This window comes from Pseudonaja textilis, chromosome 2, assembly GCF_049901715.1.
Source record: "Pseudonaja textilis isolate UNSWEBS1 chromosome 2, rPseTex1.2, whole genome shotgun sequence".
Taxonomy (NCBI): domain Eukaryota; kingdom Metazoa; phylum Chordata; class Lepidosauria; order Squamata; family Elapidae; genus Pseudonaja; species Pseudonaja textilis.
Window position 1 is genome coordinate 232,011,801 of NC_141991.1, and position 27,321 is coordinate 232,039,121.

The 27,321-nt window shown below is 35.0% G+C and overlaps 2 protein-coding genes across 3 annotated transcripts in view; one reads left to right on the forward strand and one right to left on the reverse strand.

Moving 5' to 3' along the window:
* The window catches only part of IL6ST (interleukin 6 cytokine family signal transducer), a 29,131-nt gene extending 5,036 nt beyond the window's left edge, over positions 1-24,095 (forward strand). The window contains exons 2-16 of one of the 2 annotated variants that reach the window (XM_087927282.1): positions 2,085-2,163; positions 3,219-3,530; positions 4,348-4,480; positions 4,860-5,020; positions 5,403-5,551; positions 6,415-6,568; positions 7,342-7,424; positions 9,385-9,604; positions 11,336-11,512; positions 13,234-13,335; positions 14,376-14,522; positions 16,405-16,545; positions 16,907-17,003; positions 17,200-17,281; positions 18,002-24,095. In XM_087927282.1, coding sequence (XP_087783408.1) covers positions 2,097-2,163; positions 3,219-3,530; positions 4,348-4,480; positions 4,860-5,020; positions 5,403-5,551; positions 6,415-6,568; positions 7,342-7,424; positions 9,385-9,604; positions 11,336-11,512; positions 13,234-13,335; positions 14,376-14,522; positions 16,405-16,545; positions 16,907-17,003; positions 17,200-17,281; positions 18,002-18,697 — 2,721 coding nt within the window. In that variant the 5' untranslated portion in view covers positions 2,085-2,096 and the 3' untranslated portion in view covers positions 18,698-24,095. Of the gene's footprint in view, positions 1-1,987; positions 2,164-3,218; positions 3,531-4,347; positions 4,481-4,859; positions 5,021-5,402; positions 5,552-6,414; positions 6,569-7,341; positions 7,425-9,384; positions 9,605-11,335; positions 11,513-13,233; positions 13,336-14,375; positions 14,523-16,404; positions 16,546-16,906; positions 17,004-17,199; positions 17,282-18,001 lie in introns of both variants that reach the window. The other variant, XM_087927281.1, reaches the window with a different exon arrangement.
* A 1,783-nt stretch (positions 24,096-25,878) lies between these two features.
* IL31RA (interleukin 31 receptor A) overlaps positions 25,879-27,321 on the reverse strand; it is a 48,197-nt gene continuing 46,754 nt past the window's right edge. The window contains exon 16 of the mRNA XM_087927283.1: positions 25,879-27,284. Coding sequence (XP_087783409.1) covers positions 26,805-27,284 — 480 coding nt within the window. The 3' untranslated portion in view covers positions 25,879-26,804. The remainder of the gene's footprint in view (positions 27,285-27,321) is intronic.

Genomic DNA, 27,321 nt, shown 5'->3' on the forward strand with positions numbered 1-27,321 from the left:
CATTGTCTTTGCTTGTCAGAAGATTGCAAAGGGTAATCACATGATCCCAGGACACTACAATCATCATAAATATGAATGTGTTGGCAAGTATCTGAATTTTGATCATGTGATCATAGGAATGCTGCCTGTGAAAAATGGTCATGTTACTGTTTTCAGTGCAATTGTAACTATCAACAGTCATTAAATGAACTGTGGTAAGTCATTTTTATTCAATTTCTATAGAAAAAAAGTGAAATTCCATATTTTGGCACAAATTCAAAAATACATTCAAATCTCTGAATCAAAGGGTACAATAACAGAACAAGCCCATCTCTGTCAATGACTTTGTGGCTTACAGTTCAAAAATTTATAGTTTTTATAATCTGTAAATTATAAAAAAAATACACTGAAGTACTAGAAATATTTTAAAACAAAAACATAGAAACATCCAAATGAAACATACATAGCAGTCTAGATAATTGGTGCTAATGGAAATTTGGTCTCTTTGTCTGTTGAATTGAAATTTTACAGTAATGTAGCTGAAATATCCTAGATTAACAAGTCCATATAGCTAAGGACGCAATATATTAACTGTTTCTTATGATCTTATTAATTCAGTAAAAGGTTTACTTTTTGAACAGAACTTCATTATGTTGGCAGAATAAAATGGATAGGGGGCATTTGTTCATATGATATGAGCTAGTTCTGTTATTGTCCTGCTTTGATTCACAGAGATTTAAATATATTTTTGGATTTATGCCAAAATATGGAATTTCATTTTTTTTCTATTTTCCCAAAAAAGTCCAAAAGCTTCCAGTTAGCACTAAAATTAGTGTCTTTTTTCTAATCAAGGCTGTCGGGTTCACCATCTCTGCCAGTTATCATATATAAGAACAAAGTACCATATCATTTTTTCCAATTTTTATCCATCAACCCCATCAGAAATATCTCTGGTTTTGACTGTACATTTACCTTTTTTAAAAAAAATTCTGAATGTGTTCAATCCAGAATTCTTTAGCTTTTTTACAAGTTACCCCAAAATGATGAAAAATCCCTTCTTGAAATTTACATTTCTAGAACATATTTGAAATACCCTTCTTGTAGTTAGAGACTACTCTGATTGACTTATTTGCATTGCAAGCCAAAAACTCAAATAAAGGAGAATATTTGTAGCTCAGTTTTGAAATGAGGGGTCCTTGGTGCTCTCTGAGCTTGCTTGTTTTCTTGCAGAAATTACTTAAAGTAGGTAACATCAGTGTTAGTAAGGAGTGGGGTTGCTCTCAATTTATATTCTAGTGGCTTATCTGGGTGTTATGGTGGTGGTCTTAGAGATTCCTTGGTTGAGCTTTTCACTGTTGGCTGCTCTTTGGCAGTTTCTTGACTGGGGTATTGTTTACTTGATTGTTGGTCTGCTGTTAACCTTGGAGTTAATCTATGCTGATCTGAATGCTGAGTGCTGCTGGAGGATAACAACTCATCCCCCACCAACACTGACAAGACAAGCCACCAGAATATAAACAGCAAACAGCACTCCTTAATAGCACTGATGATGTTACCTAGTTTGGATAATGAAATTTCTGCAAGAAAACAAGCAAGCTCAGAGAGCACCAACCACCCCTCAGAAAACTCAAAACTTTATAGTTGTAGTTACAGGCAAGTACCAGCAGGTACCAGTGAAAATGCATTCCACTATAAATAGACTAACCTGGTTACTATATTCTGATATATAGTCCCAACCAATCCAGTTGGTTAGAATATAACAAAAAAGCATTATGGGAAAGCAAAGTCCAAGAAAAGTAATAGTTTGAACACCAGAGACTCAAGAAAAGTTAAACTTTTCTTTTAGATTTAAAAGGAAATCTTCCCTTTTTTGTTATTAACTTTCAGATATGTACAAATTACAGGTCATAACCAGCTCTCATTCATTGTAACTTTGAACAGTCACTGAATGAGTTTTTGTGTTTTGTGTGTATGTTTGATTTTGACTGAACTTTCTATCATGCTTAAGATAGCTGAACTTACCCACTAAGGAGATACAGTACCTTCATACAAATACACGACTGATTCACCATTGTAAAAAGAAATTGCATAAATGTGTTTTACAGACTTGGATCAAAATGTTTTCAAAATGGGGCATGTCAATGCAAGGTGTCTACATTCTCCTGAGCATTTACTACTTTGGAGGTAAGTCTGTAATGATGAATTATATCACTGGTGAACGAGACTGTGATTTAATTTTGTGCTTAAATTACATTAGTGATTTTGAGTATTAGTTTGAAACTTAGGTTATAGAACAAGAATGTATGTATAAAGAAAATTCTGTATAGGTTCAGAGTTTTCTACTCTGAGGTACTAGTTATTTGTGGATTAAAACCTTTTAAACAGAGACTAATTCAAATTTATTGAGACAGAGTCAAACAAAACAGCAGCAGATTAATAATTGAATTAAAGGACACTAACTGACTTATGTCTTGGGTTTAGCAAGGGAACAATAAAATAGCGATCCAAGCATCATAGGGGACTAACCAGACAAGTTGGTTTAAGCCCATGAGGCTCCAGTTCTTAACTTTATTTGGAGCCCCTCAAATTAAGAACAATCTCATTGCCATGTTTTGATGAGTTGCCAACAGCAGTGATATGATGACATTTGCAGAAAATCGCACTGAAAATCTACATCTGCTCTTGATTTGATCAAGCGATGTTTTAGCTCTGTCTTTCTGTGCTACTTACCTCAGTGTCAGTAGATCTACTCATTTTAAGATGTTTGCTCTGGTTATCTCAACGGAAATATAACACTTCTATACAGTTGATTCATTATACTCTTTAATTTACTGATCCTATTCTAATTTTATAATAATAAAACTATACTATTCTAGTTCTAGAAGAACTTGTTCTTAGAAAATATATTAATTCCTAGCCTAATGCTAAAATTTAAATAGACATTAATACAGATAGCAATTATCAAGCTTCTTTCAAGTTTAAAGCCTAAAATAAATCAATAAAAGCCTAAAACTCACCAATTTGCGAGGGGAATGTTCTGTTTCTCTTCACGACCATGTAAAATTTCTGGTTCTTTATGTTGTGAGAGACACTAGTCATTTATGTCAGATATCCCCAAGAGAGAAGTTGACTTTTCTAGTGTAGTTTTGAGAAGGCTGCTGCTGTTTTCTATTTTATTTGTTGTTTATAGCAATAAGTATGTTCTCCAGATGAAAAGTAAACATAATCATTTATCTCAGTTTCAGATGGGATTCTGAACATGTGTGGATATATCGTCCCAGAGTCACCAGTAATATTGTCCATTGGTTCCAATTTTACAGCATTTTGCATTCTCTATAATAATTGTCCTTATGGCAAAATTCGTGCTGAGCAAGTTATCTGGAAAATGAAAACAACAGCTGTTCCTAAAGAACAATATAGCATAATAAATGAAACTGTTTCTAGTGTAACATTCAATGATACTAGTACATTGGTTTCTCCTCTGACTTGCAACATTTTAGTACCTGGTGGTTTAGTACAGAACATCTATGGAATTCAAATTGAACTGGGCTGTAAGTCATTTCCTTTAATTTTTCTGTGGCTGGGAATGTGGGGAAAATTTTAATGCTAGAATATGTTAAATTACTTATCCTTTAAAGATCTTCCCATTGCATGTTCTTAAATTTTAGTTATACTTGAATTCAAAAGAGGACAAATCAGTATAACAAATATTCTGGCAAATGTAATGAGAAAGGCTAAATAATTTTTCACTTATTTAAGTACCATATAAAAATGAAAATATGTTTGTCTATTTACACAATTAGAGTATATTTTCTGAGAAAGTATGTTTACATTTTTAAAAACATGGAATTTTCAAGTTGCGTTAAGCTTCTGAAAAAGATTGAAATATTAGTAAGGTACAAAAATATTTGTGGTTAGATGGGCATGTAATTATTTTCTTTTTTATAATTCTTAATGAAAAACTACTACAGGGTTTGGGTATGCAATTTAATATTTTAAACACATGGACAATTTCCATATATTTGCTGCCATTAACTCTAATTCAGTTATGGTATTAGATGTGCTAGGCTTAACATTAATGAAATGATGGTCATGCAAGAAAATATAAAGAAGGGAATCTGGAAAGTATTTCCTTTTTGCATTGGATCAAGGTCCCAGCTGTGATCTTTGATATAGGAGAAAGGAATGGTATTTGGGAATTGCAGATATTCCAGCCCATACTGTTTATAGAAGTGATTTTAAGCATTCCACAGAAGCTTGACAAGGGTAAATGAAAGAAGAGGGATGGAAAATGTATTTGCATGTATCATTTTGTTGTCACAATTTTGAACTAGTTTCTGCTATGTTTTGGGTTTTTTTTTCTTGCAGTTCCTCCTGAGAAGCCTACAAACTTAAGCTGCATTGTGATTCAGACAGAAGCATCATCCTTTATTCATAGATGTTCCTGGGAACCTGGAAGAGATACGTTATTGAGCACTAATTATTCTTTAAAGCATAGGTGGTAAATATCTTTTAAAATGAACCACTTAATTTTTTAATGTGTTTGATTAATTTTAAAGGAACTCCTGATCTTCTCAAATTAATGGTTTCATATCACAAACCTGAAATATTTTATGCAGCTAGAAATTGTGGGATCAGTTTCCCAGTGAACTGTAAGCAGTTCTAACAGTTTGTTCCAAGACATGTTTCAATTTAAGTAAAGAAGTACTTAATTCAGCTTTAAGCTCACTTCTTAGACTAAAATAAATTTCATTTAGTTCTGTGATATTTGCTTGTGATTAATTCTGTCTCAGATTATGTGAGTGTGTCCTTGTAGATACTATGACATCAAGATATTAATACATTTAATATATCAAAACGTGTTTCTTTTCTTTATCTAGGCCAACTTCAACATTTTCTGATTGTATACCTCAAGATAGTAATAATTCTTGTACTATTCCTGATGTCGTCTTTTTTGTCACCTTGGAAATGTGGGTACAAGCCAGAAATGAACTTGGAGTAGCTGAATCTGACCACATTAAATTTGATCCCATAACTCGTGGTAACTATGCTCCTTTCCATTAATGAATGCTAAAGAACTCTCTTTAATTCTTTCACTATCATTTGAAATCTTTTCCTCCCCCCACAAATAGTCTGAATTTAAAGAAGAATATGACTCAAAACATATGAGCCTCTTCTACATAATATTTGTCAACAGCTTTTTGTAATACCTGAATGTCTTTCCTGGGCTCCTGCAGCTTCGTTTAATCTAAAAAAAAGGCTTTTGGTTAAATGAATTGCCAGCAGGAGCCATGAGCACATTCGTGCATGCTCCAAATCCAAATGTCAAGAAGTACTGTATATAATTCTAAATGCAGAACATTGGAGTCAAAATTAATTGAATATACTCAACAATAAAACATTTTTTCTCCCTTTGTTCCTAGTGAAACTACTGCCTCCACACAAGCTGTCCCTCAATTCAGGAGAATTTCCTAGAATCCTAAGGATATCATGGGAAAACAGATTTAAAGTAACTCAAACCTTGAAATATAAAATTCAGTATAAGATTTTGAACAGCAATGATTGGACTGAGGTAATCCTATAGCTATTTTTTATTATGACAATTTCTGTTTTATCGTACAGATAGCCCTCAACTAGCAACTGATCAGTTAGCTACTGTTCAAAGTTATGATGGATCTCCTGGCATACTTGTGACATGATTCCGAATTTATGATGGCCACCATTCCCTTCCCCACAGACATATGACTACATTTAGGGCACTTGTCAACCAACTTGCATTTATGGCCGTTTGTACTGATACATGACCACATTTTGTAATATTTTGGTTGATAGCTTGTATGTACTTCCACTTTTTGGCAAAACCAACCCATAATGAACAATTGGTTCATTTAATGACTAATTCAAAAAAGGTCATGGAATCAGATTGTGCATGGAAGAAACCCCACAAGTGTTGCACATCTGAAAGCAATTATGGAGGGCTAGGAAACAAAATCTGGCTAATATCAGAAGCTGGTAGGCAGTCATAATAAATGCTTACTTAAGATTACTTCTACCAGATATTAGAAGCAAGGTGTATTTACCTTTTACTCAAAAAGAAATGAATAAGTCTCTTAATTTTTTGTTGAATAAATCACATGATGTACAGATAGTCCTCAACTTATGACTGCAATTGAGCCTGAAATTATGATCCTAAGTTATGGCAGTCAGTAAGTGGGTCATTATGTGACTGCCCAATTTTATTGCCATTTTGTGGCAGCTGTTAAGTGAATCCATTTTCTCCAGTGGATGTTTTTTGCCAGAAATTGGAAATAAATGCTTCACATCATAAAACATGGTGAAACTGGGATGGTACATACAACATGGCCATTTTAAAGTTTGTGTGAGTGTCATAGTGAACGAGTATCATACACTTACAAAATTCAGTTTTGTTTTCAGATTCCACCTGAAGATACAGCTTCACGGAGAACTTCCTTTACTCTCCAGGCACTCGAGCCAAATACAGCGTATCAAATTAGATTGTGTTGTGGAATTAATTTGTCAAAGTACTGGAGTGATTGGAGTGAAGTAATTGGATTCACTGCTGAAGACAGTAAGCAATGTTTATAATTGTTTGTTTATCTGGCCCCATGATGTCAATACATGAAATAGTTATATGTCTACCCTGTAAGCTAAAAAGAGCATAAAAGGAGATCTATAACTCCATGAGCAAAGAGCCTGAAAATGGATGATCATTGCTGTCAAGGATGAGATGTCTGATACTTAAAATTATTAATATTATCTCTGAAATTAGTAATTATCTTTGCTTCAACAATCTCCATTGGTTATATAAAAACTTTAATCATAATATTCCTTTGAGGATTATGTATTTTCAAATGTAGAGTTCAGGAGGGCTCTGACTGTGTAAATAAAGAATTAAAATGACTTTTAGGATCATCACAGAAAAAATACAGGACAGATAATACAAAATTTTACAATATTACAAGATAATTGTTTCAGGTATTATGGATAAAAATTACAGAGGCTGAGATATTCCATCTTCTGTAAATTATACAGCATTTTTACTTTAGCTTGAAAATTGATATTAATGAAAAATCCACTAATGCAGAGAAAGGGACTCTTGGGTGATGGTTTGGTGCACAGTATTGTGGAAGTCTTGTACATTTTTAATAACTTTTCAGTGTTACCATAGGATATTTAATACCACTAGAAGATTAAAATATGTAATCCTATCTCACATTGTTGTTAAGCTTTATTATAATGAAGCATATGTCAAATTGACTTTTTTAATTTAAATATGCATTTAATAAAATGAATAGTGAGATTTTCTAAAATCTAGATGTTTGAATTTTATCCTCGTTTTAGAACCATCTAAAGGACCAGTTCTTTGGCGTAACATTAAAACTTCTGACTCAGCAGGAAATTGGACATTAAGCCTTCTTTGGAAGGTAGGAAAAAAATATGTATCATGAATGTCTGGCTTTTGATGTTCTTGGCAGCAGTAGTTATCTTTCATGTTGTAATACATTCATATATTGCAAGTAAATGTACAGTGTTGTAATGAATAGTATCGCTATTGCTTAGGGCAGCAACTTCATGATGTATCCTTTGGGACAGATATAAATACTAAAAACCAAACATAGTGTAAAGTAGTGTTTCTCAAACTTGGCAATTTTAAGATGGATAGATTTCAACTCCTACAGTTTCTAAGCCAGACAGTTGCCATGGCTGAAAAACACTGGTATAAGGGATTTGCATTGATCTGAGGGCTATACTTGGCTTTTAAATGACATGAAACTATGTTCCAAAAAGTAGCTAAGATCATGACAAGATCTATTTTTGATCTAATTTAATCACTTCCCTTATGTTTAATCATTTTCTTCAGTTAACTATCAAAATTACAAATCAGTGAACTCAGAAGGGGGTAAGAAACTTTAATAACTCCCTAAAGCAGGGGTCCCCAACCTTTTTGATTCTGTGGACTGGCTTTGGCGGCTTCAGGAGAATGGTTTGCCCATGCAATCTAAACCCCACGCATACGCAAATGAAGCTCCACACACTCGCCTGCTGCTTCGGTGACCCAGTTTCCAACAAGTTATGGCAAGTTATGGTCTGTGGCCCGGGGGCTGGAGGTCCCTGCCCTAAAGGCTTTCCAAGACTACACCTCTCTTAGGAGGATAGGAAAAGATAGGAAACCTTTTTACTGTATAAAAGATACATAAAAGTTTTTTAGCCTTTGGTGCTGTGTGTTCTAAAGAGTCAAGTGGCATCCATAAATCCTTCTGTTATAACCATATATGCATACATTTCACTGGGTTGTAGAAGTCTTAAAAGGTTGTTTGAGAAATCTCATAAGAATTTGGATCATACTCTGTTTTGAGTGGAATTTCTTGAAAAAAGTGAAAGAATATGATTGATGTCGATAGCTATTGAAGTTGGTAAGGAAATCAGATTTTAGCCTATAACTGCATTTAATAAAATGTAGTTAAAAGCAGCAGAGTTAATGAAGCATAATTAGATTGTGCTTTTCTTCAGGTAGACACCGATTACCACTGCATGTTAACTTCTCTAAGATATTAACAATGACATTAAAATTGAATGTATAAAACATTAATTTGATTTCTTTGTAAACATTCTCAAGTCATTCCTATATATTATGTGTATTTGTAATTCTGTTTTTTGATCATCTGAATCAGTGTCCAAATATTGATGAATATTATTTCTACCTATGTGTGGAATAAACAGAACATGAATAACAGAAAGTGGATCTTTTGGGAACAAAGCCTGTGTAATGGTGGATAGGAGTCTGGAAAGAGCCACAGCTAGGACAGGTTGTTTAAGAGGCAACTTAGCCCCCAGAAGAAGTGAGGGTGTGGCAAATGTCTCAGAAAGGACCCTCTATACTGGAAAGGCAACTGGAAAGAAAAACAGACTTTCAAGATACTGTTAATGTAAACTTATAGCAAAGTAAGCTATTATTTCTGGGTGAGCTTCTTGTCTCGACTACCTCAAAGATGTACTGTACATCCTGTTATGATATTCCCATTCAGTCTGTGGCACCCTCCTTTTGATGCATTGAGTTCTGTTCTGGTAAACAAGGTGATTTCTGATTTCTTAGGTGACATTCTTTCTTCTTTTTAACTATTTAGATCTTTCCTAGGATAGAAGAATAGATAGAAATACAAAATTGAGCCCACAAGCTTTTGAGAGCATTTCCTGTAAATTAAGTCAATTCTTAATGCAGTAAGGTCCAGTATTTGCTTCCTGACAAAGCCACTTGTACAAGGATTTTGGGTAAATTTTCTGTTTGGAACAGAAATGTTGCATTAGTTGGATGAACATCTGGATGTGTATAAAGCATTTTCTTCATATATCATTGCTGAATCAAATAAATCTATTTTTTAACAGGAGTTGAGTCCTTCTGAAGCAAATGGAGTAATTTTGGAATATAAAGTATCTATTTCAGGAAGACCACCACTTTCTTTTCCAACTAGACATTACAGTCTGAATATCACCCAACTGGTTTTAAATGTAGAAAATGGGACATACGATGTGAGGGTTACAGCAGTTAACAAAGCCGGTGAATCTCCTACATCGGTTTTGCTTATTCCAGCAACTAATTCAAAAGGTAAAAGTTTTTCACATAATTTAATGAGGGGCAAAAATTCTAAATATTAACACTTCTGTTTTCTTATGGGGGCAGTCCAATCTTATTGAAGCCAGTTTGGTTTAGTGGTTAAGGAACCATGCTAGAAAGTAAGAGACTGACTGAGTTCAAGTATGCCTTAGTTATGAAAGTCAACTGGGTAACCTTGGACTAGGCTAATCTAAACTCATTCTAAGCCCAGCTGTCCTCACAGGGTTGTTGTGGTTGTGGAGAAAAAGGAGGAATTTAGCACTTTCAGTTATTTAGAAAAGATTTTCTTCTATTTGTTCTACATTTAAAACAATTGTCTTCAATTTTCTTCAAAGATAAATTTTAAGAAACAGTTCATCTTTATTGCAACATAGCTGTACTAATTATTTTAATTAGTTTTTTTAGTGAATAGATAAAATATTCCATTTAGGAATCTTAAATATGATGTTTTTTGCATATGCAAGATTCCTAATTAGATCTTAATGTTTCAGTTGAACAACTGGCTTATGATATAGTAATATGGTATGGATCTAGGATATCTGAAAAACAGTTTCAGCTCTGTTGACTAGCCCATCACACTTGTCCTAGTGAAAAAGGCCTTTGGATCCTGTTGACCAAAGAATGATAGCTGGCAGAGTCCAGGAGAAGATCTGCTCTGCCGTGCCCCCTACCCCATTGAATATTTTCCTGTTGGAGCTAAGATTCTCTCCCACTTCTGGCCTTCTGGAAGAGTTTCAAAACTTAGCTCTGCTGCTTAGCCAAAGGTCCTGACAGACCTGCTATGTTTGGGGGTGACTGACCAGCTAGAGAAAATCTCTATCCCAAATCACCCATCACCTTGGTTTTTAGCTTTTTTAATTCAGTTTTTCTAATTTTAATTGTTTTAGTACATACTACTTTTTGTTATATTGTAAGCCATCCAAAGTTGCTCCATCAGTGAGATGTGTGGCATAGAAATTTAATAAATAAATAAAGTTTCAATAGATATTCTATACAATACATTTTAAAATTTATTTTCCTTTCCTAAAAATACATTTGCTGCTATAGGAATGCCAGATATGAGAATTTAAAAACACTTTAAACCAGGGGTGTCAAATTCGATTTCATTGCTGGTGTTTGATGTCGGGGGTCCAGGGTGGGTGTGACCAGCTCGACATCACTCATGTCGGGGGTGACTTTCGTGGTCCGAGTGCTCTGCCAGTGAAAACGGGAGTTCTGTTTCCGGCTGCAATGGCGTCCTGCAACCCTCTGCCAGGGAAAATAGAGCCCTGTAGGGCCGCCTGTGGCCCACTCGAGCTCCGTTTTTCATGACAGAGGCACTGCGAAGCAGTCCTTCACTGTTTCTAGAGCCCCAAATCTAAGCGCCCTGCAGGCCAGATTCAGCCCAAGGGCCTTGAGTTTGACACCCCTGCTTTAAACTATTGAAGCCAGTCGGGTGAGAATAGTAAAAGTGCTTTAATATCTGAATTCTCTCTCTTGCTCTCACTGTTAAAAAATCTTTGAGATTTTATTCTACTTCTAATTATTTCTTATTACTGTAGACATCTGCTCTGGCTTAGTCAGAAATATGTTGGGATTCAGTTGTTCATATGACCAGTTATATAACAAGAATCTTCAATTGAATTTTGGTGTTAAAATTAGGAACGCTGTAGAATGCTAGAATTTTCACTTTATATCTTTTGCAGAATTAAGTTTTTCTCTCCCCCTCCCTCCTAATTTCAGCTCCTGTGAAGAATATTGTTGCATTTCCTGAAGATGGCAAACTCTGGGTAAATTGGACACCTCCCAAAGAGTTAGTTAGTAACTACATAATTGAATGGCAAGAAGCATGTAGCAATTTAAACTGCCCTATTGATTGGCAGCAGGAACCTGGCTCAAAACGGAGAACATATTTAAAAGGTAACCCTAAAGAAGAAGAAAGAAGAATTCTTTAGATGCAGTTATTTCCTTTAAAAACAAAACCAACTCTTATTCTTTATATGTTTTACCCACCATTCTATACCTTTTAAGGTAAAACATATGCAAAATGCGGAAAAGGAATAAGAAATAATATACATTTATAACTAATATAAATATTATTATAATACATCTTATAAATTTATAAGAAATAGTAAATGAAAGAAATTAAGGCCTGAGATATAAAAAAGAAATTAAATCTAAATCTGTATGCCTCCTAGGTTTCTGGCCTTAGTCATACCTGTGGGGCAATCAGTATTCCTAACTAACAGTAAAGGTGAATTTTAGTATTTCAGCATTTTCAAACCAATATACCACTTTTCCATGTAAGCTAGGACCTTTAACCTGGAGACAGCCAACATATTGTAGAGTTGGAAATTAGTAAGGTTTGTGTTTTCCTTTTTTTTTCATAACCTGAAAGCTGCCCAGAGTCACCTTGTAGAGGAAATGAGAAGTAAATAAATAAATAAAATTGCACCAGTTATCAGCAGGGGAGCAAGAATGTTCATGTTACAAATCCTTTTTTCCTCAATACAATAATTCCCGAATGACATCATTTCAACAAAAGAACTTAAATTGCTGTTCTGTTGCCTGTCAGAATGTGACTTAATTATGACATAAGGAATGTGCCTGTCTGCTGTTCAAATTTCCACTGTATGCACTATTAGTTTGCAGTTCGCTGAATCCAAAAGACATTTTGTTTTGATTCTTTACTGGAGATACTACCTCAGCATCTCATCTGCTCAAAGAAAGCCTAGAAAATAACGTTGGGGGCACAGTAATAAAATAAGTTGTGTCCTTGAGTTTTGAAACTTCTTGTGGAGCAGATTTGGAAATTGATTTAGAATTGTAGATATTAAATAGGGTTTTTATTTTATTTTTTTGCAGCAGGCTGTTATTTAAAGCTTGTTATGCATGAAGCGCACCTGAAGGTATTTTAGTTGTATGGATGTCATTCCATTTATTTTAGCTGCTAAGAAGAAGCTGGTAAAGGAGAGACTTTCAACTGGAAGGTTTTTTTAACAAATGTTGTACATCCTTCTCTGATACTGCCAAGTGAGGAAGCCATGTGACATTTTATGATAGCTTTGACAAAAAAATTCCCTCCAGGAATTACGTGTTTTTCAAGGAAAACTATGCTCATAGCAAACCATTGTTCATTTAATGACTGCAGATTCACTTAACAACTTCAATGCTTAACAACACTGCAAAAAAGTTATTAGGTCAATCACGTCACCTACTCATTAACAGGTGTTTTGACTTAGGACTAATAAAGGGCAGTTATGACCATTATAGTGATAACTCAAGGACTATCTATGCCACCAATTCTGACAATTTGGAAAAAAGTAAATTGTCTTCAAGCTTTGTGTACATTGATTACAATTATTTATATCTTGCCAATAACAATCCTAAAGCAGCTTGCAGGCAATATTAAACAACTGCAAAAAAATTAGAAAGTTTTCAAGCATTTCTAATGCACAAGCACTTTTTGCTACTGTACCTAGCAATATCTCCAGTTGTTTTCAAATGTCTCCGAAAATAGTTACTACAAAATTAAGTTACATTTCTCTCTATGAGGAAAAATGCATGTGAGAGGGTATCTCTTGTACACAATGTTAGCATTTTTAATTTATGTAAATACAACCTGTAAAATTCTTTTTTAGGAACCATAAAACCATACAAGCGTTACATCATAACAGTGTATCCCTTATATAGCGGCGGTCAAGGAGAAGGAGAATCAACACAGGCCTATCTTCAGCAAGATGGTAAGTTTACTACCACTGCAAGTGCTTTCTTGAGGATGTCACAATGCAATAATAGATTTATGATATTATTTATAAAACATTACCTAATTTTCATAATAAATTGATTACCAAAGTGGAGTACAAAACAGTAAAGTTATAGGACTGTATTAGCTGCAATCATAAAATATGACAGTAAGGACAGACAAAGAAAGAAATTGGATGCCAAAACATGTATCCAAAATAAAAGCCTAGGTGAACTATTGATGCTCCAGGTAAAATTGAGCAAGGCTGTTGATTGTAATGCTTTTTGTGAATGCAAACATAGGCAATTTACAAGTTACCAAAAGAACCTCAAACTGGTTGATGGTATAGTGGCAACTAGTGCTGCTCCTTCATGAAAGTTGATATAGTTCTAGCACAGTGATGGCGAACCTTTTTGCTGTGGTTTGCCGAAAGTGTGCATGTGGTAGCATGTGCGTGTGCATCCTGGCACCCACAATGCAATGCGCCCCACCCCCTTACCTGCACTACACATGCGCGCACCTCCCAGATGATGTTCGGTCCATTTAAGGCCTTTTTTGGCCTCCCAGAGTCTCGAGGGAAGCCTCTGCAGCCTTTGGAGGCCAAAAAATGGGCCTCCAAATATCGGAAGTGATGGAACAGGCCTGGTTTTTGACCTCCAAAGGCTGTAGAGGCTTCCCTCAAGTCTATGGGAGGCCAAAAAAGGCCTTAAACGGGCCGAATATCAGCTGGGAGTCACGTGTATGCACAGTGCAGGTAAGTTTGGCTGGGGCTTGTGTGCACGCATAAATGGCTCTGCATGGCACCTGTGGCACGCATGCCATGGGTTCGCCATCACGGTTCTAGCAGGATGTCCTTTTAATAGCCTTTCAGCATTTGCTCTACTGCATCTTGCAGACAAATCCCAAAAGTCAACTTCAGGTAATTTTTCATTTCCTTCTGTTCTGAATTTATGTAGCTTACAAAATAGAACATGTTTATAAGAAAACTAATTGTTGACCTTTAGGGAGGAAAACTTTTAAAATATTGTTTATTTCTAGTGCCTGCTACTGGGCCCAGTGTTCAAACAAAGAAACTTGGAAAGTTTGAAGTTATTTTAGTATGGGAACCTCTTTCAGTGGAACAGCAAAATGGGTTTATCAAAAACTACACCATTTCCTATAGAACAGGGACTGGAGATGAAAAAGGTAATTATGTTACTAATTTTTAGTTTTTTAAATGATATCCTAGCCCAAGGTTTCAAAGTTTACTTTAGGCTTTACCAGATCCAGACTGCAAAAATTCAAAAAAAAATCACTAAATGGCAGCAGAGGGATACTATCCATCTAGATTTGTGGATGAACCTTACTTGCCAGTTGCTTCTTGTACACAAAGACTCTTGTTCACAGTCTTGTACTATGTTGTGGCATTCCTTGCTCAATATCACTCATGCACCTTTCATATAGATTACTGCAATGCATTCTACATTGTATTGCCCTTGGAACAGTATTTAGAAGGTTCAGCTGGTGCAAAATGTAGGCATATTATACTTCCATTCTGTGGGCTGCCCTGCCTTGGTTGCCAGGTTTATTCTGGCTATAACACAAAATGCTAGTGATAAGCTATAAAGCCTTTCATTGCCATGGGACTGGCTTATCTGAGGGACCACCTCTCTTCAATTACATATAATCTAATCAGATCTGAGAGGAAAGTTACGTTTTGGGCCACGTCAGCCAGGGAGTATGTTTTTTGGCTGGAGCCTAGAAGGAGAGCCTTCTCTGTCATGGTTTCAACTGTATGGAACATCATTTCCCGTCCCCGCTGCCACTCCCACTTTGGAGATCATACTGATCCTGTTAACTTTTCGCAAGGCCCTGAATATACTAGAGCCTGCACAGTGGCTGTATTGACTGTAAGGATGGATGTGGGCAGGAGTGGGATTCTACCAGTTCGCACCTATTCGCTAGAACCGGTTGTTAACATTCTAAGCAGTTCAGAGAACCGGTTGTTAGAAGAAATTACTGGCCTAATCCTGTTAAGGAAGGCAGAAAGGAAACATTCTGGTGTTGCTTACTGAAACTGCCTCTCTGTTAACCCTTATTACGGTTTTGGCAGGACTAGACTTCCTGTCTCAGGAACGTCTCTGGAGTTTTTTTTCCCTCCTTTGCTGGTACTTTGCTTGTGTGTGGAGTGACCATTCAGAGTTACAGTGGCACTGAAAAAAGTGTCTCATGACCATTTTTCACACTTACGACTGTTGCAGCATCCCCACAGTCATGAGAGGCCAGGCGAGGAGATGCATGCCTCGATGTGAGTGATATTGAGTTGGCCACGCCCACCCAATAACATGGCCATCAAGCCATGCCCACCAACTTAGCCACGCCCACAGAACCAGTTGTTAACAAATTTGAATCCCACCCCTGGATGTGGGATTCAAAGCTATAATTTTGAATTTCCTGATAGTTTTTATATGGCTTAATATTGTTTTTGTTATTTAAATTATTCCATTGTTTTTCTGTGTTTCTTTTTTAACTTTATGAGCTGCCCGAGTTGCGCATTGAGATGGGCAGCTGTATAAATTCAATTAATAAATAAATGAAATAGTGCAAAGTAATTGTAGTAAATATGTGCAGTCACACCTTGGCACTCGATTGCTTCAAAACGCAATGCATTTTTGAAGCAGTAATCTTGTCCCAGCACTGGTCTTTCTCCCAGTAATCGACATGCAAGGGAGAATTTGCTGACATTGGCTATCTCATGACTTACTATTTCCTCCAGCCAAAATAGTGGGTCATGTTGTAAGTCACATAGTTTTCTTGGTACATCAGTTCTGGTATTTGTCACATCTTCCAGAACAAATTATCAACAGGGGCCGAGGTGCCACAGTATTTTATCCAATATAGTGTGTGCATGTTATGATATGCAGTAATATTAATACAGAATATTTTGTCAGAATTAATAAAATTAGAAATGAAGGTTGGACTATAGTGAGATCAGATCTAAATGTTGTTCTTTGAATTAAGGTTAAAGAAAACTAGTTTGGATAGATTTAATGTAAAATATTGTCAATCTTATTTTTTTAATTTCTAGTTGTGGCTGTGGACCCTTCAAAAACGGAGTACTTACTATCATCCTTATTAAGTAATACTTTGTATGTAGTGCATATGACTGCATACACAGAAAGTGGAGGAACAGCTGGTCCTCAGTTTACATTTTCTACAAACAGATTTGGTAAGTTTTGTATATTCCAGTTTGAAAAGAATCAGCTTGGGATGAAATACTTCCCAAGTACCCATTAAAGTTCCTCCTTTTTTAGACCACTTGAAAGTCCTGTATAGATGGTTTGATTACTTTGTTCTGTATTATGTACCCTGGGAATGTGGCATAATTCACAAATTGGGTTATTTGTTTATTTTTGTCAATTTTGATTGTTTAATACAACATGTGAATTGTTCAAAAGGATAGGTATGATTCACTTGTTATTTTCATTATAAATTAATAGATTTTAGAAGGGTTTTTTAAATTATTTTGAAGTAAACTAATAAACTTTTGAAGAAAATGTGCTGATTTCCTTTTGTGTTTTCTTTTTCAGAGGATGGAGAAATAGAAGCAATTGTTGTTCCTGTCTGCATAGCATTTCTGCTAGTTACTTTATTGGGTGTATTAGTTTGCTTCAGCAAACGAGATATGTAAGTATCCTTAGTGGTACTCTCCCATACAGCACCACATATTCAGCACACAGTGTGTCATTCTTGATTGTACAAAGGAGGGAGAACTGCATTGATACTAAAGTACTCTCTGTGTGTGTGTGTATGTACATGTAATAATTCTGAGCTGAATATCACTTGTTATTTTTTTACTTGTCTTTTTCTTATTTTTCTCTAGGATTAAAAAACACATCTGGCCTAATGTGCCTGATCCTTCAAAAAGTGTAATTGCTCAGTGGTCACCGCAAACACCAGCTAAGGTAAAAAGAAAAAAACAAAACAAAATTAGATTGTAAGCTAATTAACAAAAACATAACAAAGCAATGAGAGAGGCAATTTTCACTATTGGTTCCAGATGTGGCATCCTCTCCTAATTCCCTAGGGTTGATTTATGGAGAACTACACAGTTGGGATTGGTTGGGGAAATTGAAAAAGAACAAAATATCTTCTCCGTTCTGTCAACCTAATGTTGAATTAGAGTTTACATGGAGAAAAGATACTGTTGCATTTGATGAAGAACTCCACTGGAATCCAGACCAAATCTTCAACTAAATGCAGAAAATGTAATTATTTTCTTATATGGTATATTTAAAAACAACAAATCCTAATATCGTAGAAGCTTCAGTATATAATCACCTAATTTTTAAAAAATCAAAAGGACAAATCCCATATATTATGCAGAACTGTCAGGCTTGTACGGAATATAATGTAAATTCAGCAGAACATCTGGTATGACCTATCTGTGGAAAGTTGCATTCTCAGATCATGTGTTTTAGTAATGCAGGTTTAAGTGAGATAGAAACCAGTCTGAAAGACCAAAGAGGCATTGCATGAATTTACTATTGAAGAAGCTTGACTTTCTGACAGAAAGAAAAGAATGATGAAGGCAGACTAAAGATCACATCAAATGAATATAGTTTTGATTTAAAATCAAATTGCGTCACAGATAATTATAATGATATTTTTGTCTTTTTTTAAAGCATTTTAATTCAAAAGAGGAAATATATCCAGAGGGCAGTTTTACTGATGTCAGTGTTGTAGAAATTGAAGCTGAAGACAAGAAATCCCTTTCAGATCAAGATCTGAAGCCTTTTGACTTGCTTAGAAAAGAGAAGAATGCCTCAGAAGGTCACAGCAGTGGTATTGGAGGTTCATCCTGCATGTCTTCTCCTCGACAAAGTGTTTCAGATAGTGATGAAGGGGAACCTGCTCAGAACACTTCCAGCACTGTGCAGTACTCAACTGTAATACCCAGCGGCTACCGGGATCAAATTCCTTCAGTGCAAGTCTTTGCCAGGTCTGAATCTACGCAACCTCTCTTAGATTCAGAAGAGAGGCCAGAGGATCAACAGATGCTTGGAAATGACAGCTCAATACCCAAGCATCGTTACTTCAAGCAAAATGGTAGCTGGGATGACACAGCCCCAGATTTCGAAAAAGTCAAACAGATTTTTCCAGTAAGTGAGGAAGATACTACCAGGCTTCCAACATCACAAGTGGGTGAATCTGGCCCAGAAACAGATGAAAAGGGAATGGACTTCGTAACTGCATTTTCTCCTAACCTAATGGAGCAGGCTGGGCAGCTTGAAAATAACACAGATATGGTAACAAATGAAGAGGTGCCCAAGAGCTACCTTCCACAGACTGTACGGCAAGGTGGTTATATGCCCCAGTGAAAAGAAAATACTGTTTTGCTCTGATAAATTAAATAGGTTTTTTTTTTTAAAAAAAAAATCATGCTTCATGTGAAAATCAGGCTCATCTATGGAAGCTAATTTGGACAACATGGGATTTGGGAAATTTGAACGGACTTTTAAAGGAAACTTTCTAGATTTCCATCGATTTTTTTTCCTTCAAGCACTACATATATTCAACTTCGGAGATACATTTATTACATTTCAGGTTTGTCCTGGGCATTCCACTTTGTTTTTAATGTAGAATATAAAGCTACATTCACTTTCATAAAGACATATAAGTCATGAGTTTATAATTGCAAATACTTCCCTGCAGTTAAGACCATAAGAGGTTAAATTGTATATTATGAATGCTCCATTTGTGATTGTCTAGCACCAATGTTTCAAGATAATGTTTTGACTACAGTAAGAGTTATCCAGAAGCAAATAGTTTACTGGCCAAACAATTGCTTCTGGCGGAATATAAACATTACATGGGTCTAGCACAGCTGCATAATTACCTAAAAATGTTTCATTTGCTTGGGCTCTTTCTCTGACTGTAGCATGTTACTTGTGTCAGCTGATGAGTGAATAATTGAGTGAATGATCAGCTAATTGAATCACAATTATGTCAAAAAGTTGACTGCTAATATTTCATGTTGACTTTTGACTGCCAGTATTTCATGCTTTTGTATCTTGCACTTTGAGCCATATCTGCAGAAATGTAAATATTATATTTGGAAATCCTATAAAGTTAAGTTTGTGTATATGCTTATTTTATTACCATATAATCATAGAGGGCAATTGTTAAAGAATATATACCATTCTTTTGTTAACCATTAAAATGCCAGGTTCTGTATTCATCCTGTACATAATTATGAAGGCTGGAAACCACGCAGCTGGGTTATTGAAGACACCATGCTGAGCTATGGTCTTTGTTTTTCAGTTCAGTGTTCTCCTACCTATGAAGAAATTTATTTCTTGGAAATATCGGTTCTTTTGGTTCATACTAGTTTATTAAAAATAATTTCCACAATGCATTAATAGCCTAAATGTCTTTTGATGCAGTCCAGGAACACTCAAAATTTATAAGAATTAAAGCTTATTTGATGATTTTTAACTAATATGTATTCATATTGGAACTTTAGAAATTATCACCATGATCATTTTCATGATCCTCTTTTTCTTCAGGAGGGTATTATCAGTAGTAACGGACAATTTATACAGTAGACAAGCTTATCAGTTACACAACACAAGCTCAAAATATAACCACAAATATATTTAATACTTTTCAAAAGTTTCAAGTATGAAATTGGCTCTGAACATGGATGTATTCTTTCCATAGCCTTAAATGGCATGATTTTACTCTGCTTTTTCTGCATGTGTCATTGTAATATTTCCATGCTTGGGAGTGAAGTCAATGCAAGCCTAGTTAATCACAATTTATTATGATTTGGCTGTTCACAGTTTTCTCTTTCTCAGAAATTCAAATTATTTTTTGAAAGCTAACCATTTAATGCCTATTCATTGAAATTATCCTACGCTGAATCCTAGAAAATGAGCAGAACTTGTTAATTGATGAAAAAGGAATGAATTGTAAAGATAATCCACAATTCTTGCCAAGTTGTCCTCAAATCCTGATGGAGAATTTCCAAGCATAATGGAGAAATTTGATTCTCTATCTTGTGGTGTAGTCAGTCCATTATTTTGTATCTCTTTACATCAAATTAAATGTCATTGCTGTGAAATCCCTTTCAATGTTTTTTTAATGGCACTTCTCAGGTGCTTCTCTGAACCTTTATATTTTTAAAAGTTTTCAGTCTACCATGTAAGCAAACCATTTTGAACATGTTTCCTCTTAAATACAGCAAATAAAATCAATTAATTTTATAATTCCTATATATTCTAATTGTGGAATGCACCAAGAGTGTTCGTTAACATTGTACAAAAGCACTGCTATCTAAATTGAAGAGTACTATGTGTCATGGTGTTACTCAAAAAACAAATTACATCACAACAGTGTAACTTCAAATATATAAGAATGGTGCTCAGAATTGTATTACTTCCTTATAATTTCTCCAACCTTTTCACCACCTGTATTAATCTCCTAAATTTTTAGTTGGAAAATCTTTGCATTGTTAGTTCTCACTTGGAGTATACTTTATAATATACTTGCTAGCACACAGAGCATTTTCTCAAGTTCACAATTACTACCTTAATCTGGAAAATGATAGAACAGTGTGACAGTGTCTCAAAAATTCCCGCTAGCAAAGGGATGGAAAAAGGGCTGGTTTTATTGTTTGTTTAAAATACCAGCTCTCAAGCTGGGTTAATTTTTTTTTAAAAAAAATAGCCTTCAAACCAAGTTTCCCCCAAAGAGACTTTCAATCTGAGCAAGGTTTAGAGTATTGGGCTTTGCTTTCTAAAAATGGATTCCCCCATGGAAAAATTTGACATTGAAAGCCGAGATAGGGAGCCTCAGTTCCTTCCTTCAAGGTTGGAGTTTTTCCTGATCTCCAAGAAGGAAACTCATCAGTCTTATGACTCCTGCTGGAACAGTATTTTTTTCAAATTTGGCAGCTTTCTGATGAATGAAATACTGGCTGAGGAATTGTGTTTAAAGCCCCCTCATCTTAAAAGTTGCCAAGCTTAAAAAATGATAGACTATCACAGGGGACATATTTCAGCATAAATGTATTTTTACAAATTTGATTTAATCACATTTTAAGCCTCAATTTCTTCATTACTATGAAACAAATTAATCTACCTATCATTACCATTATTTTTTAAAGTAAGCATTGACTCCAGTGTTGGAATGGGAACATAATTCTTTTTGTTGCAATTTATATCATCATGGTATGTAGCCCTTAGTTTTACCATTATTGTGAACATCCACTCAAGTCAATTTGGTATTAAGTTCTAATAAAATTCATCAGATAAATTGAATGTTGCATTGTAAAAATTTGTGACTGAATAGGTACAGAATAACAATATAACACTTTTAACTAAAATAGTTCAAAGTAATTCTATACCTCGATTTTTTAAAACATACAATGAAAAAGCAAGTATTCGAGGTTTACTTTTATTACATCTGAAATAAATTGATATGATTAGGAAAGTGTTTAATCCTGAGACTTACAATCAGAACTTCCTTGCATGTCAATAGGAATGCTGCTTGCTCTTCATGCCTTAAGCTTGAGGGCAGATTAGTAGGAAAGGAAGAAAAGCCAAGAAAAGTTACAATGATTTTAAGGGTTGTTTTCTTTTTTGTTTTGACCTGTTCCTCAGGTGAAACCAACAATTTAACTTTAGTGTTATTATATATCAAAGCAGTTATTAATATATGTAGAGACTGCGTGAATAAATAAGCTGCTTACTTACTGAAATATCTATTAAGAATTGAAAAAAATAATCAGGCAGAACTAGACAAGATGTTGACCACAGCAGTGCAATGCCTATTTTTATATGTATTGTGACCACCATTTTGACTTCTTGACCATGTCCTAGGAAAACCCAATGATGATCATAACTTGCTATTTAATTGATGACTACAGCTAATTAAAACTAAGAGGTTAATTTGTGACATCATGAAATAGCAATAGACTTGTATACCACTTCACAGTGCTTTACAGCCCTCTCTAAGCAGTTTACAGAGTCTGCATATTGCCCCCAACAATTTGGTCCTCATTTTACCAACTTCAGAAGGATGAAAGGCTGAGTCAACCTTGAGCCGGTGAGAAGAGAACTCCTGGAGTGAGCAGTGAGTTATACTGCATTCTACCACTGCACCAATATCGCTATGCTTCATTAAAAATGGAGTCCCTGCATTGGGCTTTTGATTAGTATTAAATTCTAAAATGACAGTTCGAAAACTTGTCCAATTACCAATCGTAAAAAAAGATTAAAAATGGTTTGATAATTGTAAATTACAATTGAGCGTGTATGTTGCTAAAATCAGGAATTGTTAAGGTAAAAGGAATCGGAATATGTTCATTTTCTGTTGTATGACAAAGTAGCATTTAAAACATTGCATCTCGACTTTGGCAACTTTAAGCTGTGTAGGCTTCAACACCCATGTTATATTAGCTGGGGAATTCTGGGAGCTGAAGTCCACACATCATTGCCGAGGTTGAGAAGCGCTGATTTAGGACTATAGACTTTTGCAAACTAATTCAGTCTTGATCAACACACCTTCCTCAGACCTGCGCTCTATACTATTTTTTTTTATCCACTGGAGACATATCAAACCAACTGGTATTGTAAACTGAAAGATTGATTAAGCTTTAGGATTTACTTCTTTGTCCTTCCATGTAGCAGATTCCTTCTCTATGGACAATGGAACTGTAAAAGAAGATGCCTTTATACCCAGCTCTTAACTGAAAAGCATAAACCAAAAAGAAAAAAGATTTATCTTAAAAATAGCTCTTTTTTAACCAAAGAAGCCAAAGAGAAAAGAGAAATCTCTTTCATTCGTGAGGGGGGATTGGGTTGATGTGAAAGGACTAGGGCAAACTTTATAGAAGCTTATAAACAGCACTTGCATTTATCAAATATTGTTGAAGAGCATTCAGTCCTAGATTTAGACTAAGGAAATTTGAAATTACGAATGTTTAAAAAGTACTGTATTTGATTTGCAGTTTAATCTATTAATAGTGCAATTTACTGAAATTTCACAGAATGTGTGTTATCTTTATCTGAACATTTACAACAGCCAAAATCATCTTTGCACTCCTTTTGCAAGAAGTGAAAGAGCCTGCAGTACATTTATTTGGCACATGTTGTTTACGTGCTGCTACTAGCTGGCTACCAGGAAGAGTTCACATTGCCATTGCCAGACATTGTTGCTTCACCTTTTCAGCAATTTCAGTGGACCTATAATGATGATTGAATCTCTGTCCATGAATGGGAGAGAACAAAGTGATCTATTGTATAAGTTGTCTTCTGAGGGCTAAAAAACTGAGAGTTACATTAAAAAGAAAGCAAAATGCATCTCAAAAGTATGAATAAGGCAACAGTGCTGCTACTATTGCAATGAAGATGTACACATTCATTATTTGATCTGACAAATCTGGAGAGTCTGGTCATTATAGCCAATTCAATTTGTATAATATACCAGTAATCAAGGCCTTTGACCTTTCTAGAAAACTCTCCGGATACTCCTTCCTCATTAATGTGAATGCCATGTTTGTTACTGTATAAATGTGAAAAACACTTACTGGCATTTAAATTTGTAGCTTTCAGTCTTTTCCCTGAATTGCTATTTGTGTATTTCTTTGAAATCCATTTATAAACAATTACAAAATTATTAGAAGAAAAGGCTATTATGTTGTTTGTGTTGTTGGCTTTTTTATTATAAGTTTTGATTGCTTTTAAAATAATAAATAAAATTGATGTAATTTAATGTGTATTTTTCTATTCTTGCTTTCTTTTTAGATGTTTTGTTACACTAGCAGAATTATTTTTACTCATATAATAATTATATGTTTGCAAATCAGTGGGAGAGATTGAGGCTGCATACATCAAGATACATATGGAAAGCTTCTAAACAATGTACAAAACTTTCTATAATATTGAAAACCATGCACTGAATGCTGCTATACCAAATGACAGACATTATTTTATTTAAATTATTTTGATACTACTTCCCATTTAAGAAAGAACAGGTTTATAGGTTAAACAATTGGTTAAAACATACTAAAGTGTTTTACAAAATAAAATAGCATCAAAGAAAAAAACTGCAATTATTACTATTTTTTAATCAACATTTAGCACATTACCAAAAGGCCTGGGAGAATGAAAAAGCCAGGCATAATCCTACCATAACTAGCAAGGAGGATATTCCATAGTCTAGAGATTACCAAGGAAAATGATAAATGTAAAGTATTATTTTAAAATTGCTTTATTTCAATTTTGTTTTGCTTCAAAGCATGAAAAGGAAACTGAAAAAGAAAAAAAATAAAGGAAACTAATATACATGTATAAGTAATATACTTAAGACAAACAGGATTTTAAACAATGAATTAAAAAGTGGAAACTATGCAAAATTTTCATCAATGCAAAATTTTAAATTAGTATGGCAATCTTCCAATGAACTATATTCCATGTTTAACCATAGCTTAAGCTTAATAAATCCAGACTTCTTTGTATGAATCAAACCCATCTTTTGCTTACACAAAAAACAAGGGTTCCATCTAGTTCAGGGGTGTCAAACTTTCATTGGGGCGGCATCAGGGTTGTGTTTGACCTCAGGGAGGATGGGTTGGTCAAGGGGCTTGGCCAGGATGGGTGTGGCCTGCTCAACATCACTTCTGTTGGGGCGCCTGCAGTTGCCCAAGCACTCTGCTAGTGAAAACAGGTTCTCGGTGGCCTCCTGCAACCCTCTTGTCAGTGAAAATGGAGCTTGGGAGGGCCATTTTCACTGGCCAGCCCTTCACTGTTTCCAGGGTGGCCCCGTGGGCCGGATTCATCCCGTGAACCTTGAGTTTGACACCCCTGATCTACTGTAGTTCCTCAATGTCAGCCAAAGGAGGAAAAAAAGATGAAATACATTTAGTCAAAATAAGCATTTCTGTGCTCAACAAAAACTGACAAGGATATGTAATCTAAAATACATGAAGGGCAGAAAGGGAGGATATTTTACTTGCCACTGAACATTTCTGCAATGCTTTGTGCAATCAGCATCTCTGAGATGGATAATTCAGATCTTATCCTTTCTCCTCAATTAACAGATCTTCATATTAGATGTGTCCTAAATAATATGCAAAATAAGGAAGTGTTTTGTCAAGTGAAAAACAGAACAAGCAAAATGATAGTGGCTTCTTAGCTACTGTGTGCTTCTAAACACTTTTATCACTTCATTGCAACCATCTGATATTTTTTTCTTCTAATCTTTCTGTTCCAAGAAACTCTAGTTCATCTCAACATTGAGTAGATGATGAAATAGTTTAACATAGAGAGAGACTGACACTTTTGAGAACCTATTCAGGTCAAAGCATTATGAAACAACTTTCACCCAAGAAATCTTGAACTCTGCCATTATATAAATATATAAAATATGACATTATATAAATATATAAAATATGAACTTTTTAAAGTGAGCTTTTTAGTTTTACAGGGTTTTTTTTTGATAGGTTGAAAATATTTCAGCCACTGAGTACACATACAAACGATACAAAGCCTTTATACATTTATATTTATTTTTATTTCTATAACACCTTTATACCAATCTTTACACCACCTTCAATAGTTCTGACTGACAATTATATGACTTCATTTTCCCCTCAGTATTTGAGATCTTTGATTACTAGATTAGAATAATGAAACAAAAAAATTTAAGAAGGCATAGCTTTGACTGTATTTGCAGCAAAAGCATATCCAACAAATTTATTTTTATTAGATTTTATTTTGCTTTTATTCCTTTACAAATAACATAAGGTAATAAACTTATCTAGTATTATTCCTTCCTCCTATTTTCTCCACAACAACTGTATGAGGTGGGCTGGTCTGATAGAGAATGACTGGCCCAAAGGCAGGACTAGAACTCATGGTCTCCTAGCTTCTAGCCTGATGCCTTAACCAATTGGTTAACTAGCTTTTTGGGTCAGAAGGTAAGGTTGTGTGGATAGTTGTTGTTAGTCGCCAAGTCATGTCCGACCCATCATGACCTCATGGACAATGTTCCTTCCGGACCTTCCTGTCCTCTAACATCCCCAGAGTCCATTTACGTTCACATTGACTGCTTCAGTGACTCCATCCAGCCACCTCATTCCCTATGGTCCCCTTTTGCCCTCAGTCGTTCCCAGCCCTAGGCTCTTCTCCAGTGAGTCCTTCCTTCTCATAAGATGGATACTATTCAACTCCTAACAACGTTTCCTTCTATATCCAAAGTTTCTTAGACCATTCTTTTCTATTCAACATCATTATATTTTATTAGGAAACGGCAAGCATGAAACATGGCCCCATGATGTGAATATTTTACCTCCTAATGATCAAGTCTGAAACAAATTTATGCAGTAATTTTAAAAAACATGCAGAACTTACATGCTTACTATTTAGTAAAACAGCAATTACACAATTGTCCCATAAGTGTTTTTAAAAAATCATTATGTAATTAATACTTTGAGAGTAATTTATCTGTATCTGGTGCTACATAAGGATCCTCAGCACTATAAGAGGCCAAAGAAGCAGGTTGGGTTTCAGGTTCTTTTGTATTTTGTTCTACATTTTCGCAATTCAGGAACTCTCTTGAGCAAACAGAGTTTTTCAAATATGAACTGAATTCAGTTTTCTCCTGAAAATATTCCTGATATTGCATTTCATCATTTGCAGAACTTTCAGAATCGCTTTTCATAGTTAGAAATGTTTGATTCTTGAAGTCATGGTTCAAAGATGATACTGGAAGAAGACATTCTAGAGCTCTGTATTCTCCAGTACAAAAAGTCTCTTGACCAGCAACCGTAATTTTTGCAGTAGCATTTGCTTGTTCGAAGAAGTTTTCGGGATTCAGAAATGGCAACTCATTCTCCCTGCAAGTATCCATTTTCAAAATATTGATGTCATCCTTAGAAGATGAGTTCCCCAATATGATTTTCTGTTGAAGACAGGAAAAAAAACATCAGCAAAGAGGA